At 44.8% G+C, this 17386-nt stretch overlaps 1 protein-coding gene across 1 annotated transcript; it reads right to left on the reverse strand.

The window, feature by feature from the left end:
- Positions 1-1503: 1503 nt before the first annotated feature.
- On the reverse strand, positions 1504-16732 carry C2H13orf42 (chromosome 2 C13orf42 homolog). Its single transcript, XM_040339617.1, has 3 exons — positions 15958-16732; positions 6751-6898; positions 1504-1812 (listed from the first exon to the last, which is right to left on the reverse strand). Exons 1-3 carry the CDS (start codon positions 16360-16362, stop codon positions 1586-1588), a joined length of 780 nt encoding a protein of 259 aa, XP_040195551.1. The 5' UTR covers positions 16363-16732; the 3' UTR covers positions 1504-1585.
- Positions 16733-17386: the final 654 nt, after the last annotated feature.

The raw sequence follows: 17386 nt of genomic DNA on the forward strand, positions 1-17386 counted from the left end.
TATCTGCACCCCCCTCCCCCCTGAAAGGTGTCAAATGTGACACCGGAGGGGGGAGGGTTCCGATCAGTGGGACTCCACTTTAGGGTGGAGAACCGCTTTAAGTATGGCCGTCGTTCCCGCAACGAAATTTGAATTTTTTACGTTGTTTGCGTAAGTCATTCGCGAATAGGGCTGGACGTGATTTACGTTCACGTCGAAAGCATGACGATTTGCCGACGTCATTTGGAGCATGCACACTAGGATATGTCCACGGATGGCGCATGGGCCGTTCGTTGAAAACGTCAAAAACGTGGGGTCACTACTATTTTACATAGTACACGCCCCCAACCAGCCTACTTTGAATTAGGCGGGCTTACGCCGGTCCAGTTACACTGCGCTGCCGTAAGTTTAAGTGCAAGTTGTATGTGAATACACAACTTGCTGCTCAAACTTACGGCGGCGTAGTGTATCTGAGATACGCTACGCCCGCCTAAAGATAGGCAAAGCTCTCTGAATCCGGCCCCCTGTCTTAGCTTCCAAGAGTCTGCCCACATAGTGGGGTTAATTTACTAGAAACCGCAGAGCGCTAAATCTGGTGTAGCTGTGAATGCTAGCCAATCAGCTTCTAACTTCAGCTTGTTCAATTGACAATAAAATCTGAAAGCTGATTGGTTGTGTGTGTGTAGGGAAAAGGCTCTTGGAAGATGTAGGTCTGGGGACTAACTTAGTAATCCTAGTAATCCCTCCTCCCAACAGCTGCCCCAGCAAGAATTTCATAGGTCTATTGATGACATTACAGGGTTGTCATAATTGCTACAGGAATGATGTAAAAGAAGAAATAAAGCTGGCATATGCTTGAGAGGGCGATCTGGGGGTGAATTTGGGTCATGACTATACAAATACTTTAATTCTAAATGTCCGTTAGCTTGAAATAGGTAACTGAAGAGCAGAGCTTGAATGAAATTGAAATTAATAACATTCTCTTTATCATGAACCATTTTTGTCTTTTTTTTTATAGAGGTTTAACAACAGTCTAATCTTTGTGAGATATAATGTATTTGGTCGAGTAGCTAGGTACGTTTGATGATGATGTTGTAAATTGAATTGCCTACATACTAGCAGACATTGATGTCCTCTGGTCTGCTGTAGAGTGTCTGTTGCGGAGTAGCAAGTGATCCAGCCAAGGTATATTTTCATCAAAGATTTCCTGAATATCTAATAATAGTTGGTGTTAGTAGACTCCATTGGCAATGTTACTTCCCCATAGTTCCTTGGTTCAGTATACGTGAAAATCCACCAACGTTACTCAGATCCTCTCCTAATGGATGTGGCATGGCGGAGAAATTGAGTTCTCTGGTGTAGGGAACACACCACTTGAGCCCCTGGCAGATACTAATAAAACTTATTGTTGATTATTTATCATCATCTTCTCAAAATAAGAGACTTTTTAGGTGAACTGACCCTAATTCGTCCTTCAGTTATGGAATTTTCCATATCCACCTAAAGTACCATTGATCTGTCCTATCAGAGACAATGGCAACTAGCCCTTATGCATATGCATTTTAGGTTAAATTTAACATAGTCTTTTAACCATTCTATACTTCACTTACTTTCGCTTAGGCTTAGGTTTAAATTTCAGTGTGTTAAAGGCCCCTTCCACAGCTTTCGGCAAATAAATTGGATATCGTTCTATCCTCTTCATATTTGTGGTCCCGAAGCTACTTCTCCAAGACTGGCTGTAGGCTGATGCTTTGATGATGTCTTCTGTGGTTCTTCGTGGTGATCGCATAATCCAGTTTGAATGTAAACTATGTTCCCGGCTACTGGTGGCCACTGCATAAAGAAAACAAACAGTACTAAATCCATATAGCATAAATATAGGTAATAGGTATAGAGGATATGTCCTGAGGGTCAACAAGGCTTTATACTGGCTAGGTTGGATTAGATAATAATCTTGCTCAAATAATATCTTTGTTCTGAGGTCACCTAATCCTACTCTTAAAGCAGAGTTCCCCCTTTAAATACTACAGCTGTTGACTTTTAATATTAGGACACTTACCTGCCCAAGGCGCCCGCAATGTCTTCACCCGAAGCCGATTCGTCCCTCAGCTCCCAGGTGGAGGCACCGCCATCTTCGGTAAGGGAATCAGGAAGTGAAGCCTTGCAGCTTCACTTCCTGGTTCCCTACTGCGCATGCTCGAGTTGCGCTGTGCTGTCTCACTGGTCCCTGCTGTCTTCTGGGACCAGTGTGTCTCCTAGAAGACAGCAGGGGAGCCGGACATGTTGTAGATCGCTGTGGATACTGTGGCGATCTATGCCCAGAAGTGGGAGCAAATACCAATATTGGACAGGTATCTGCCCCCCTACCCCCTGAAAGGTGCCAAATGTGACACCAATGCTACCATAATTTGGGTTAAAGGCAGGCGCCACCATGCTCTACCCTGTGAAAATGATATTCACATCTCAATCTTGCATGTGCAGAAACCTTTATTCACTCAGTGAATATTTGGAAGCTTCCCCTGACAAAGGACAGTGCTGGATTAAACTCTGGGGAGGCCACTAGGCAGACGAAACCTAACAACTTTATGGAGGTTTCTCGTGCGCATGCTCTAGTGCAGGGGTCTCAAACTGGTGGCCCTCCAGCTGTTGCAAAACTACAAGTCTGCCTGTGGGAGTCATGCTTGTAACTGTCAGCCTTGCAATGCCTCATGGGATTTGTAGTTTCCCAACAGCTGGAGGGCCGCCAGTTTGAGACCCCTACTATAGTGCGATTACAACTAAGTATTGTGCATAAATCAAAAGAAGAGGAATCTGCTGCTCCAGGTGTGTGCAATACCTTGATTGGAACCAAGCAGGAGTGCTAGCCCCGGCCCGCCTCCGTAAAAACTTGAGAAAAAGAAAAAATGGCTGCACATTCAAAGTTTCTAAAAGTGCCCTTTATTGCAGATGGTCAAAATACACCAGGAACACCAGGTGTTAGTCACGTAGACGCGTTTCACACATGCTTAATCATTACCGTTATTGTGAAACGCGTCTATGTGACTAACATCTGGTGTTCCTGGTGTATTTTGACCGTCTGCAATAAAAGGCACTTTTGGAAACTTTGGATGTGCAGCCATTTTTTCTATTTCTCAAGTATTGTGCATGTTGGCCGCAAGATGAAGATGACCATCACTACTGTACATTACAAACTGACAGCTAAAAGAAGATGAGCTTTTAAGATCCAAACTGTAATGTGAACCTAATGTCTATGGTTTATGTACTTTAGGTTGTTATTGGGTACATTACATTAATACAGTATTTTCTCTGTAGCTTTAATGTAAAGTTTTTAATTGTTTGGGTTGATTAATTTTTTGCAAAAAATTTAACAAAAGCTTCATTCATTTGCTTTCAAGATCCAATCAATATTATTTTGATCCATTGTTGCGAGGCCCTCAAACGGTGTGGGACCCATAGGGCTGATGTTTAGAGCAGTGGTCTCCAAACTGCGGCCCGGGGGCCGGATGCGGCCCTTTGCTTGCATTTATCCGGCCCTTGGGGAACTATTTCATTCACTGACACCAACAATGGTACACAGTTACTCATAATGACACCAACAATTGGGCCCAATGACACCAAAAATGGGGCCCAATTCCACCCAATGACATCAACACTGGGGCCCAATGACGGGGCACAATTCTTCCCAATGACATCAACAATGGGGCCCAATGATGGGGGAAAATTCCTACCAAAGACACCAAAGATGAGGCACAATTACTCCCAATGACATCATCAATGGGGCCCAATGACGGGGCACAATTCCTACAAAAGACACCAAAGATGGGGCACAATTCCTCACAATGACATCATCAATGGGGCCCAATGACGGGGCACAATTCCTACAAAAGACACCAAAGATGGGGCACAATTCCTCCCAATGACATCATCAATGGGGCCCAATGACAGGCACAATTCCTACCAAAGACACCAATGATTGGTGCATAATTTCTCCCAATGACACAAGTGATGGGGCACAATTGCTCTCACTGATACCGAAGATGGGGCAAGTTTACTCCAACTGATGCTGGGACTTTTTTCTACTCCCGATGGCCACAGTCTGGCCCCCCTAAAGCCTGATGAACAGTAAAGTGGCTTTGCTTAGAAAGTTTGGAGATCCCTGGTTTAGAGGATGTACAATATCAAAAAGGTAATTGTAGGCACAACAAGATGATGCCATCAAGCTATACTCCCAATATTATTTTTCTTCCAGTCTGTTGCTAAGATTTGCACACATATGACAAGGAGTTTGCAGATTCATGCAAATTCTCTATGTGAATGGAGCAAGGATGCTCACAATGAGTGCTCCTGGGAGATGGACAGTTGGAAAAAGTTGGAAAATGTACTGTTATTCCTGTTGATACCGCAACAATGAGCTTTTATCATACTGCAATGCCTTTGGGGAAAGAAGGGAAAGCGGGGAAGGGAGGGAGGGGGGAGGAGCAATATGAGCTAAATGGCATACAGCCATCATAGATAAGGCTGTCTTGCTGACATTTTGACAGCGGAACACTAATTTGCTAAAGCTGGCCATACACTAGTATATCTTCCAACAACTTTCTCATGAAAATTCATATAAACATTCTAAAATTCAATTACTTGGCTAATGTTGTTCAAAACTAAATTTATTGTCTATTTACTTTTAGATTTAAATTTCTTTTAATATTTGATTTCAGAATGAAATTTTGCATCCTGCTCGTTTACATTTTTCTCATCGAAAATTAACGCTGATTTGACCCTACGAATGATTCCAAAATACAACAAATGTTTGTAAAATTAAAAATGTCAAAAAAATGTTGCTACTGCATAGCCAGCTTAAAGCGGAACTTCAGTAATTTTTAACTTTCCATCTATTATTCTCTGCCCCTTGTTGTTTTAACTTTGGATAGTAAAACATTTATTTTCTGCCAGTAAATACCTTATACAGTCCACTTCCTGTTTGTCTGGTAAAAAGCCGAGGCTTATGACATCATGCACAGCTTTCTCTCTCACTCTTGTGAGAGTTTGCCGGGGGGGGGGGGGGGGTGAGTCATACGAGGGCCAATCAGAACTGTAGAGCTGGAGGGGGCTGGATGAGGGTGGAGAGGGTGCAGAGATGAGGGTGGAGAGGGTGCAGAGATCTTTGTGTATTCATCCACAGAGGAGAAATGTGCAGGCAAGAAGAGGTGTGAGTCTGTCTGTATATATGTGTATATATATATGTGTTTGCTTCTGTGTGTCTGTGTAAATCCAGGAAGTGAACAGGCAGCAGCTTCAGCTGCCCACAGTTAAAATGGCTGCAGCCAGAGTTAGTGGAAGGAGATTTCTGCAGCATATTTGGCAAGTACAGAATCACAGTATATATAAAATAATATGCAAAGTGGTTGGAGGGGAGCTTCAGAATGGCAAAGATATTTTTATTACAAATTATGTGAACAGACTGCAGTTCCTCTTTAAAGTAATTGTAACCCTTCTGGGATGTTTTCTTTAAAATAACAAACATGTTATATTTGCCTGCTCTATGCAATGATTTTGCACAGAGCAGCCCCAATACTCCTCTCCTCGGGTCCCAGCCCCTGGATCCTTACCCCTCCTCCCCGCTGAGTGCCCCCATAGCAAGCTGCTTCCTATGGGGGCACTCATGCATGCTTGCTTCCGAGCTGAATAGACGCAATAGGCTCAGCCCTACCCCCCACTCTGATCACAGGTTTTGATTGTCAGCCAAGCCTCTGAGAGCCGAGAGAGGGGAGAAGATGGCTCAGACATGCTCAGCACTGGACCAGGATCGGTTCAGATGAGTATTTAGGGGGGCTGTGGGGTAAAAGTTTTTTTTACCTTGATGCATAGAATGAATTAAAGCGGAGTTCCGGCCACAATTTCACTTTTTAAATATAAATACCCCTGTAATACACAAGCTTAATGTATTCTATTAAAGTTAGTCTGTAAATTAAGGTCAGTTTTGTTAGGTTGTTACAGCATTTAGACACTTTATAAAATAGAAATTGACTGGGGCCATCTTAAGTGTGGGCATCATGAAGCCAGACTGCATGACTTCCTGGATTTCAGCCTTGCAGATCTCACACATGCTCAGTGCTGCACAAGCAGTGCCAGATCAGGTTTCAGCACCTGTGCTGTCCAAGTCACATGATTCTTTGAGACTGGGGAGTGCACAGACTCCTGGAAAGTTACACCCACTACATTCCCAGGAGTCTGTGCGGTGTAGGTTAGGAAGCATTAAGCACCTAGGTGCAGGAAGTGGGAAGATTAACTATTCTGCCTAGCAACAACACTTTGAAGGCATCTAAAAAAAAAAAAAAAAATTGTAAAGGACTAATGACATTTTTTTAAAACTACTGATGTAATGTTATATTTATGGGTGGAACTCCACTTTAAGGAACAAAACCTTCTATATTTACACCCACTTTAGGATTTCTGACTTTTCACAGATTTTCTTGCATTTTATACTTGTTTCAGATCAGTAGCTCAGAATATATTGAAGTAGGAATAAAAGCCAGGCAACTAGAATTTTATCAGCAAAAGCAGCTTCATATCTCCTATAGGAAATTGTCACTTTAAGAATTTAAACAGTCTTTCTAGAAATGCATACTTGTTCGGGGCAAATGACGCAGAAAATACTGAAGTCAGGTAACCACTGCCAGCAGTTCGGAAGGAGATCAGCAATTTCTGTCCTGTTTTTCTTTGGTAGGCAACTTTTAGACCATCGTTATATATATTGATAACAAAAAAAGCACAAACCATCAAAGTCAACATCGGCATGCTTGAAATCACTTGGGAGTGTCCTTATTTTTCTCTCCGTGTCCAGTTCTGCAATAACCGAGTCAAAATAAGCTATTGCATCTTGGATGTCACTGTTGAGATGATGCTCCAAAATTCCCTTTGAGACCTGTGTAAAAAAACAGTAGTCAACTGTGTATTCTCCAAGTTCTTTCTGTAGTGTAATTTCTAATGAAAGATACTCCCAGAAATACACAAAATGCAGCAGTGTAACTTTTATTTTAGCAGCCCAGTTCATTGCTACTGGACAAGAGGCAGGGCTAGTGCAAGGATTTTTTACTCCCTAGGCGAAAACCTCATGTTGCTGTCCCCTTGGCTCCACCCCCTTTCCCCTGCCCATGTATATCCCACCTTTTTAATGAAGCGCCCTTCAAATGTAGCCACACCAGCACCCATTAAATGCAGCCTCACCAGCACCCATCAATGCAGCCTCAGCAGTGCCCATCAATGCAGCCTCACCAGCGCCCATCAATGCAGTATCACCAGCGCCCATCAAAAATAGCCTTACCTGCGCCCTTCAAATGCAGCCTAACCAGTGCCCATCAAATGCAGCCTTACCAGCGCCCATCAAAGAAGCCAACCAGCACCCATCAATTCTGCCTCACCAGCGCCCATCAAATACAGCCCCACCAGCGCCCATCAAATGCAGCCTTACCAGCGCCCATCAAATACAGCCTCACCAGCACTCATCAAATGCAGCCTCACCAGTGCCCATCAATGCAGCCTCACCAGCGCCTTTGAAACACAGCCTACCAGCGCCCATGAAATGCAACCTACCAGTGCCCATCAATGAATGTTTGCTTGCTTCCATTTACTCCGGAATCGGGACACAGACACAGTCCTCTGCCGCCAATGTGTCTATGACACTATGTGCGAACCAAGCGACAGCTGCTTGCTGATGCTGAGACTTAGTTGCTTGCTGCAGACAGAAGAGAATAGGAACACCAGTGGCCGGACGCACTGAGAGCTGCCTAGTTTGCCTAGTGGTAGCACTGACCCTGACAAGAGGACCCGTAATGGATTGCACTTGCAATTATCTTCAGCCCAGTCTTCAGAACACCCCCACCCACATCCCACACCTGATATGTCCACCTTTTGGGCAGTCCTGTCCCTGATTATAGGGAACCACCCACTTGTAGCCATGTTCCCCCTCAACTAGTACCCTTTCTGAGTAACTGCACTTGTTCTGTAACTCAGATAAGGGTGGGTGATGCTATGATCTTTGGACACAACTCGAGACACAGCATCACCAGGTCCAGGACTGAAGACAGAGATGAGGGATGGGTCTCGGGGGTCCCCCAACAGAGTGTCCGAAGAGTGCCTTAGGTTCGGTTCACACTGGAACCGGCTGTGGATCGCACAGGAACGATGTGCGTCTCCGTTTCAGAGACAAATCAGGGCTGAATCTTTGCCTGAATTTTGGCCCTGAAATCTCCACAGCAGCCCAGGAGATATGTAAAAAGGCTCCATAGAGAGCCGGTCACATTCTCCTGCTATGCGAATTGGATGTGGGGAAACACATAGGTGTGAACCCAGCCTTAGTCCTGGTGGGGGAATAGATAAAATTGTACGTGCGGATCCAGAATCCGCAAACCTTTGGGCACATCCACCATACTGTACATGATATGCCGTTGCCTTTTGGCCGCATCCCCGAAAACACAGGGGGGAGGCTCCTGGTAGATTTTGTACATTTAATTTAATCACACACAAGGCAAAGTCAATTCAACATAGTGGCATAAGCACATGTTATATGTACGTAAGCAACTACTTCATGTATACATCCATAGCACATGTTTTATTTTGTTTTGGATAGCATAAGAGAGGGTTAGAGCGTTAGACCTATTATTGGTGTCAGTGTCCCTACTAAGAAGATTTTTCTCCTCCTGTCCACGTCTCCAGCGTGGGAAATAGGGGGCTTGGGTGAGTAAAATGGGGGGCTGTCAGTAACAGAAGTTTTTTCACCTTATTGCATAGGATGCATTAAGTTGAAAAAACATGAGGGTTTACAACCCCTTTAAAGCGGGGGTTCATCCGTACATAAAACTTTTTCCCCCTAGATGGATGCTTGTTTTGTCTAGGGGAATCGGCTAGTTGTTTTAAAATATGAGCATTACTTACCGTTTACGAGATGCATCTTCTCCGCCGCTTCCGGGTATGGGCTGCGGGACTGGGCGTTCCTATTTTGATTGACAGTCTTCCGAGAGGCTTCCGACGGTCGCATCCATCGCGTCACGATTTTCCGAAAGAAGCCGAACGTCGGTGCGCAGGCGCAGTATAGAGCCGCACCGACAATCGGCTTCTTTCGGCTACTAGTGACGCGATGGATGCGACTGTCGGAAGCCTCTCGGAAGACTGTCAATCAAGAAGGAACGCCCGCTCCCGAAGACCCATACCCGGAAGCGACGGAGAAGATGCATCTCGAAAACGGGTAAGTACGGCTCATATTTTAAAACAACTAGCCGATTCCCCTAGACAAAACGAGCAGGAATCTAAAGGGAAAAGAGAAAAAAAAAACATCATTGGGTGAACTCCCGCTTTAAGGGATGCTCTTCCTACTCTGTTGAGCATTGTGAGAGCCTCTAAATAAGGTGGGTGGAGTTGCGGCTCAGTGTGCTGTGCTGCATGAAAGACCTAAACAGAGAGGAGGGCTGTTGAGGTTTTTCCTGCTCTCCCACTAAGGGGGGAGGGGCTGCAGAGGGGTCCCCCACAGTGATTGGTCTGAAAGGAATGGGGGTAGCATTGAGGCAAGAAGAGTACAGTACCGCCATGGGTGGTTAGAGGGCCTAGTTAGAGTCAACTTACTTGATTATTACAAAGGTACAAATGCCTCCCACACGAAGACCCTCCATTAACTACCATCAACTGAGAACTGTATTCAGTTTCACCATTTCCTGGATAACGTTAAAGCCATCAAGCAATGTCCCCAATCCATCACCTGATAGTACAGAGCATTGGGGACAATCTGCACATGCTCAGTTTGGTGTTTATTGCTAGAGAGTTTTTTTGGGAGGGTGCATGTGATCAGAACAGGGCCAATCAGCACAGTCCAGACAGAAGGTCAGGGGTCCCGCAGCCTCATAGGACAGTCAGACAAGCTTTAACCAGACACTGATAGAAGTCACAACACTGCTATATACCGCTGATGTGAAATGGTATTTAGCAGTATATATTTACTAAAATAATTACCGTATTTATCGGGGTATAGCGCGCTCCCGCGTATACCGCGCACCCCTAAACTTGCCCCGAATTCTTGTGGAAATTTTTTTTTTTTGTACTTACAGTTTTGGTGTCTTGCGCGGCGTCCATCGGCAGCCTCGTCGGGGTCCGGCGTCCGTCTGCGGCTTCGGGTGTCCTCTTCGTCGGGTCCGGCGTCCTTCTGCGGCGTCCTCGCGTCCTCCCCGCTCGTTTCCCGCGCCGAGTTTGAATACTGCGCCGACATATACAGAGCGCAGTACACTCGTGTATCGTCGGGCAGGCTCGGCAACTCTCGCGCTGACGTCCTGTACGTCCAGGACGTCAGCGCGAGAGGACCCGAGACTGCCCGACAATACACGAGTGTACTGCGCTCGGTATATGTCGGCGCAGTATTCAAACTTAGCACGGGAAAGCGGGTATCGCCGTATACCGCGCACCCACAATTTTGCCCTGATTTTCAGGGCAAAAAAGTGCGCGGTATACGCCGATAAATACGGTACATTTCCATGTTCTGTGTACTGTGGGAGATCAGATATAGTGAATGCAAGATCTTTAGGTTTTTTATTAAGATCTGGATCTGGACTAAATATGTGCATAGGAAGTATATCCACAGCGAATGTCTGGGAAGTGTAGCAGAAGGACTGTTATCTTTCCAGACCTGGTTGCAGAGTTCTGGAAGCAGGCACTGTACTCAGCGGGTGATTATCCCTGAGACTGAGGGTTTAAACAAGCTCAGTCAGGTGGATGGAAGGGTTCGCTCCCTTGTACGGGCCCTGGAACCTGTGTAATCTGGAGGTAGACCAGCTGTTGGCAGTGGCCATTATTCAAGGCAGCCTGGGTACTGCTCAAAGGGTAGTAAGAGGAAATAACTCAAAAGCATTTCGGTTTGGTGACGACTCTAAATTTTGGATTTTCCCTCACTTTCAGTCCCAGCTAAAATGGTTATTGGAACAAAAATAGAGAGTGTATTTCCCCAATGGGAACACAGATATCAAAAAACCTGACCATATCTGCCAAACGAACCAGCACCATTGAGTGTGCAGAAAGTAAAAGGAACAACCAGTATACATCTCTGCAGCAACCCCAAACAACAAAAAATGTCTACACCACTATATCTGGAAAAATAGATAACAATAAACTTCATTACACATACAAAAACAATACAATCACCTAAAACCAGCCCACATACTTATCACCAGAGTCCAAATAAGGTGAATATACCCAGTAAATTGGGAAACTCACATTGAGCTCCATGTTGGTGTAGCACTACTCCCGAAGGAGCTGCTGGTTAGTTTTGGGTGGCACGTTACCTCTATTTCTCCACCGTCTAGGGTACCGGATAAGAGCTGAAACAAGTCAATGTCCACACGCTGCGTTCCTTTTTCTCTGCTTTATTTACCGAACGTGGTAAAAGAACGAACAATAGGTTGAATAGGGTATAGGTAGTGGGTTCAGGTGTAGAACTTGATAAGAGGCACTCCTGCTTCCAGACATGAACTCTCGTCGCCACTCTAGCCAGAGTGGGTAGTGTGCCCCTGGATAGGCCTCTCTCACTAGTCCTAGCAGCCAGGGCGCCACACGGAACCTTGGTATAGTCTCTGCCACTGACCTTCCCAAAGGTGGAGATACGTTCGGTCCAGAATCCTCTCATTTTAGGATTAAGCACCCGGATCTCTTCTTTTCGAAGTAGTTACTTGTGGAATCAGGAAACAGATGGGCGATCACTGCTCAGCCTTTCAGTAGTAATGTGTCCTTCAATGAAGTCCATGCCTCCCCTGAGTGTACCAGCCTCGTGCTGGGTGCTCTCCAGATAGGTACTTCATTCGGCGGCTTCCTCCCTCTAGGATGGATAGCGCAGGACCACTTTGTCAATGCAAACCCGGTCTAAATACTGGGCCTGCTCTGCAAGACACGACTCCAGACCAACGTGGTCCCAGAGCCAGGAAATTCTGAACATGCACCCCCGGCCAGAAGGGCCACACACAGGGGCGGCGGGATGACTGTCCAGGGCGGACGAAGACGACCCCACACCTATGATGTCTGTCCCTTAAATACTCTTCCCCAGCATGCACAGCGAGGAGAAAAACCCTCAATGATTGGCCGCTGAGCAAGAATACCCAACACACCTTAATCTCACTGCTGCCACCCTCGGCCTGGTGTGGTACTGACACCCCAGACAACAATAGTGGTCACCTGCAGTACAGCCATGGCTGGAACAGAGGCCCAAATTTGAAAACAAATAGGTAACTAATCCTGATTACCCTCTAAATTTAAAGCAGGGCCAGCAGAGAAAAACAGCTGCCCGCTACATTGGTACATTGGTATGACCCAAGTCATATTGCAGATAATATGAGAAGCTGAGCTCCTAAGTGGCAACATCAAACAATAGTGAACACAAAAATACAACAACCGAAAAGAGCAAAGGATCGCCGCTACTCCCGACCAGCCCAGGTGAATAAACAATAAAGAGCAGCCTCAGCCTAAATGTCTCCACCAAACCACACACCCTGATTTATTTGAATAGAATGTGGGTTTCCCCACATCCAATTTTGCCCTACCTACTGGGGCTTAATCAGGGGACAGGTCCTCATTGGGCATCATTCATGGCAGCTTCACAGAAGACTTCAAGCTGTTAACTCCACTGGAAGTTCAGAGGCAGAAAAAGGACCGGTCACCAGGCACATGAGATTTTGTCAGATCCAGCCTCTTGCACAATTAGGGACATATACCTAAAAATGACTCAATCAGGTGTAGCTGATCATCTTCTCAATGGCACACAAAGCCATTTAACTTTCAACTGTAATCAGCTATGATCAGTTTGATAAGCTCAGCATGTAAAGCGCTTTCCTGGATCATTTCAGTCCCTGATAGTGCAACTGAAGCAAACAATTAACTATGGGTGGCAAGGCTCTGGCAAAAGATCTCTGGGATAAAGTTGTGGACAGGCATAACAAAATTTGGGATTGCTGGTTGCAAATTGTAGACACCGGTTCTTAATAACCTGAAGATCGAGACCCATACATGGTGACCTGTACAGTTGTACGGATATGTCCATGCTCCATACCCCTACTAGGACGGGGGGGGGGGAATGTCTCTCTTATTACTTGGGGAAGTATCTACTCTTGGTGCTGCCAGCCTTTGGCCCTATCATGCAGGCCTTTGTTAGTATTTTACACTTTTCTTTGTATTTCTAAATACCCCAAAGGTTTTTTTTTATTTTTTTGTTTATTTCAGTTGTATGTACAGTTGATTATTTTAAAGGGGGGGTTTGATTATTTTCTATAATATATAGATATACAGTACTGTATATCTCTCTCTCTCTCTCTATATATATATATATATATACCCTGTATAGATTTTATATATATATATATATATATATATATATATATATATATATATATATATAATTTATATTGGGGAAAATAATTATCTGATCCCCTGCATATTTTGTAAGTTTGCCCACTTCCAAAAAAGCAAAGGCTTCTTCCATACATTTTCTATAGGATTAAGGTTTGGAGACTGGCTAGGCCACTCCATGACCTTAATGTGCTTCTTCTTGAGCCACTCCTTTGTTGCCTTGGAGGTATGTTTTGGGTCATTGTCATGCTGAAAGACCCATCCATGACCCATCTTCAGTGTTCTGGCTGAGGGAAAAAGATTCTCATCCAAGATTTTACAAAACATGGCCCCATCTATTGGCCCCACCAATGCAGCAAAGTCGGTCTGTACCTTTAGCAGAGAAACAGCCCCAAAGCATAATGTTTCCACCTCCATGCTTCACTGTAGGGATGGTGTTCTTAGGGTCATGGCCATGTATTGTAAAATCTTGGATGAGAACCTTGTTCCCTCAGCCAGAACACTGAAGATAGTTTGTGGATGGTTCTCCCAGCATGACAATGACCCAAAACATGCCACCAAGGCAACAAAGGAGTGGCTCAAGAAGAAGCACATTAATGCCATGGAGTGGCCCAGTCATTTACCAGATCTTAATTCTATAGAAAATGTATGGAGGGGGCTGAAACTTCGAGTTGCCAAGAGGCGGCCAAGAAAGAATGTCCGTAAGGATTTAGAGAAGATCTGTAAAGAAGAGTGGACCAAATCCCTCCTGAGTGTGAAAGCCTGTAGCTAGATTCAGTAAGAGTTAGGCCGGCGTATCAGTAGATACGCTGACCTAACTCGGAATTTGCGCTGTCCTAAGTTTAAGTGTATTCTCAAACAGAGATACACTTAAACCTATCTAAGATACGACGGCTTGTGTCGTCCTATCTTAGGGTGCAATATTTAGGCTGACCGCTAGGTGGCGCTTCCATTGCAGTCGGCGTAGAATATGTAAATCACTAGATACGCCTATTCACGAACGTACATCCGCCCGTCGCATTAAAGATACGCCGTTTCCGTAAGAGATAGGCCGCCTAAAGATAAACATGCCCCCTAGGTGGCGTAGCCAATGTTAAGTATGGCCGTTGTTCCCGCGTCGAAATTTGAAAATTTTACGTCGTTTGCGTAAGTCGTCCATGAATAGGGATTTACCTCATTTACGTCAAAGTTGAAACCAATAGGCCCGTGCGGCGTACTTTGCCGCAATGCACACTGGGATATGTAGGCGGACGGCGCATGCGCAGTTCCAAAAAAACGTCAATCACTTCAGGTCAACACAAATTAACATAGAACACGCCCCCTCAGCCTATTTTGAATTAGGCGCCCTTACACCCGCTCGCTTTAGGCTACGCCGCCGTAACTTAGCAGGCAAGTACTTTGTGAAACATGTACTTGCCTCGCTAACTTACGGCGGCGTAGTGTAAACACGATACACTACGCCGCCGCAAAGTTAGGGCGGGCTATGTGAATCTAGACCCTGGTCACCAACTACAAGAAATGTCTTATCTCTGTGCTTGCCAACAAGGATTTCTTCACCAAGTACCAAGTCATGGTTTGCTTGGGGATCAAGGGCCAAATCCACAAAAGGGATACGACGGCGTAACTGCTGTTACTCCGTCGTATCCCTGTTCCTAACTATGGAACTGATCCACAGAATCAGTTTTCCATAGTTAGGCAGAAGATCCGGCATGTGTAAGGGACTTACACTGCCGGATCTTAGGATGCAGTACCGCATCCGCCGCTGGGGGCATTTCGTGTCGAAATGCCGCCTCGGGTATGCAAATTAGCACTTACGGAGATCCACGAAGCTTTTCAGCTTAGTTTTTTCTCCATAAGTTTTAGTTTGCATACGCAAATTTAGGGCTGCTTTTACAAGGTGTAAAGTTAGTACACCATGTAAAAGCAGACCCTTCTGTCCCGCGACGCCATTTTTATTTATTTTTTTTTATTTATCTTTTCCGCCGTATCTTTTTTTTTTTCCCGACGCAACTTTATTGACCCGACGCGATCCACAAAGCACGGCGTAACGTAATTTCGCGCTATGCACGTCGGGAAAATGACGTCAAGAGCATGCGCAGTACGACCGGCGCGGGAGCGCTCCTCATTTAAATGGGAATCGCCCCCATTTGAAGAGGAACGCCTTGCGCCGGCGGAATTTAAGTTACACAGCCCAAAATTTCTAGGTAAGTGCTTTGTGGATCGGGCACTTAGGTAGAAATTTTAAGGCAGTGTAACTTAAATGGAAAAAAATAAGTTACACCGGATCTTTGTGGATTTGGCCCCAAATACTTATTTTACTCACTGAACTGCAACTTCATTTATAACATTTGTTGTATGTGTTTTTTCTGTTTTTTTGGTTGATATTCTGCCTCTAGCATTTAAAAAACGCCTATGAAAAAAATGACAGACCCTTCATTTCTTTGTAAGTGGGCAAACTTACAAAATCTGCAGGGGATCAAATAATTCTTTTCGCCACTGTATATTACATGCAGTAAGCCATTACTGAGAAATAAAGTACATTTATAATAATTGTGACGCAAAATCACAGCCATTTTTCTAAGCATCAGTCATATCCCATAATTCTCTTCTTACCTTACAGTTACCAGTCTCATGAGAGGTTGGCTTAATGGGAGACTTGCTGGATGGAGAGTATTCCGAGGCACCTGTCATACACCTCAAATTATGGAGACTGCTCAGATATTTCTTTCTAAGTGCTAACAAGTCCTGGAGGTATTGTAGGAAGTCTTGTGTCTTGGCAAACATCCATGCGGAGTCCTCATCTTTGAAATGGCAGCATCCCGTCTCCTCAATATTGGTTGTACTTTTGTACTTTTTTAGCGACTCATTAGAAGCCTGTTTTCCACCACCAACCACATACATGGAAGTGCTGCGGACCAGGCGCACCGGTGATAGGGTGCCATTGTACGAAGGGTTACTGTCCACAAGATCACGACTGCAGGAGTTTGGATGAAAAGCTAATTGGATTTTCTTTAGCATGTTTTCCTTTGTAAAGTTGAATGTTTCTGAGAAAAAAAAGACTAAAAATTACATGTGTACAGCCTGCTTAGGTAACTGAGCCCTTCTCAGCAAGAACTGGCCATTGTTGGTCAATGTATGAAGAAGTCCGGCACTTATGATTGTAAATGTGGTTCAGTAATCCATGGACTTCTATAGTGAATGCACAATTCTTCATCAGAAACTGTTTATAAAAAAAATAAGCTAAAAGAAAAAAAAAAATTCTATAATACTTCTTAAGCTGGTATCTTATGAGGATTCTGCAAAGGTAGACAGTCCAGACACAAAGACCCATCACTGATACAGTCTGTGAGAGAGGATCTCAAGTTTTTTCACTATGGTAACACTGAAGCACAAGGATATCTGGTGTCTGTCTATTGTCAGGAAAACGGCAGAGTCAGATAACCAGATGCAACTTACACTGAGCCGGAAATTCACTGCAGTAGTTCATTTATTACACAGGTGGAGAATGTGTGTACAAACCAACCCAGGCCACTCAGTTTAATTTCTTAAAGTGGAGGTTCCATCAAAAAAACTATTTTGCTTTAAACTGTAGCTTACGACTAAAAAAGAAAAAAAAAAAGGAAATCTTTTTTTTTTTTTACTCATCTGGAAATGCCTGTTGCTATGCAGTCCGACGAAATCTGCCTTTGAAACCACCTAGGATTCTGACATCATCGCCCTCTAATGCTCCTGGGAAATGTGTGTCATCATTTCCCAGGATGCAGTGCGCTGTCCAATTATCACTCCCCATCCAAGACTTCCAGGAAGTAAGGGCCAGATTCTGGTAGAAGTGCGGCAGCGTAACGTATCATAGATACGTTACACCGCCGCAAGTTTTCATCGCAAGTGCCTGATTCACGAAGCACTTGCGATGAAAACTACGCCGGCGGCCTCCGGCGCAAGGCGGGCCAATTCAAATGGGCGTGTGCCATTTAAATTAGGCGCGCTCCCGCGCCGGACCTACGGCGCATGCTCCGTTTCTTAACTCCCGCCGTGATTTGCG

Source organism: Rana temporaria, chromosome 2, assembly GCF_905171775.1.
Source record: "Rana temporaria chromosome 2, aRanTem1.1, whole genome shotgun sequence".
Lineage (NCBI taxonomy): Eukaryota > Metazoa > Chordata > Amphibia > Anura > Ranidae > Rana > Rana temporaria.

Bases quoted from the DNA above. Each gene is read 5' to 3' on its own strand.
- C2H13orf42 (XM_040339617.1), bottom strand. From the start codon at position 16,362: ATGCTAAAGAAAATCCAATTAGCTTTTCATCCAAACTCCTGCAGTCGT. The intron at 6,899-15,957 runs GTAAGAAGAGAA...TTTTTTACACAG, and splicing joins ATGAGACTGGTAACTGTAAG to GTCTCAAAGGGAATTTTGGA. The intron at 1,813-6,750 runs GTTTGTGCTTTT...TTCTTTATGCAG, and splicing joins TGCCGATGTTGACTTTGATG to TGGCCACCAGTAGCCGGGAA.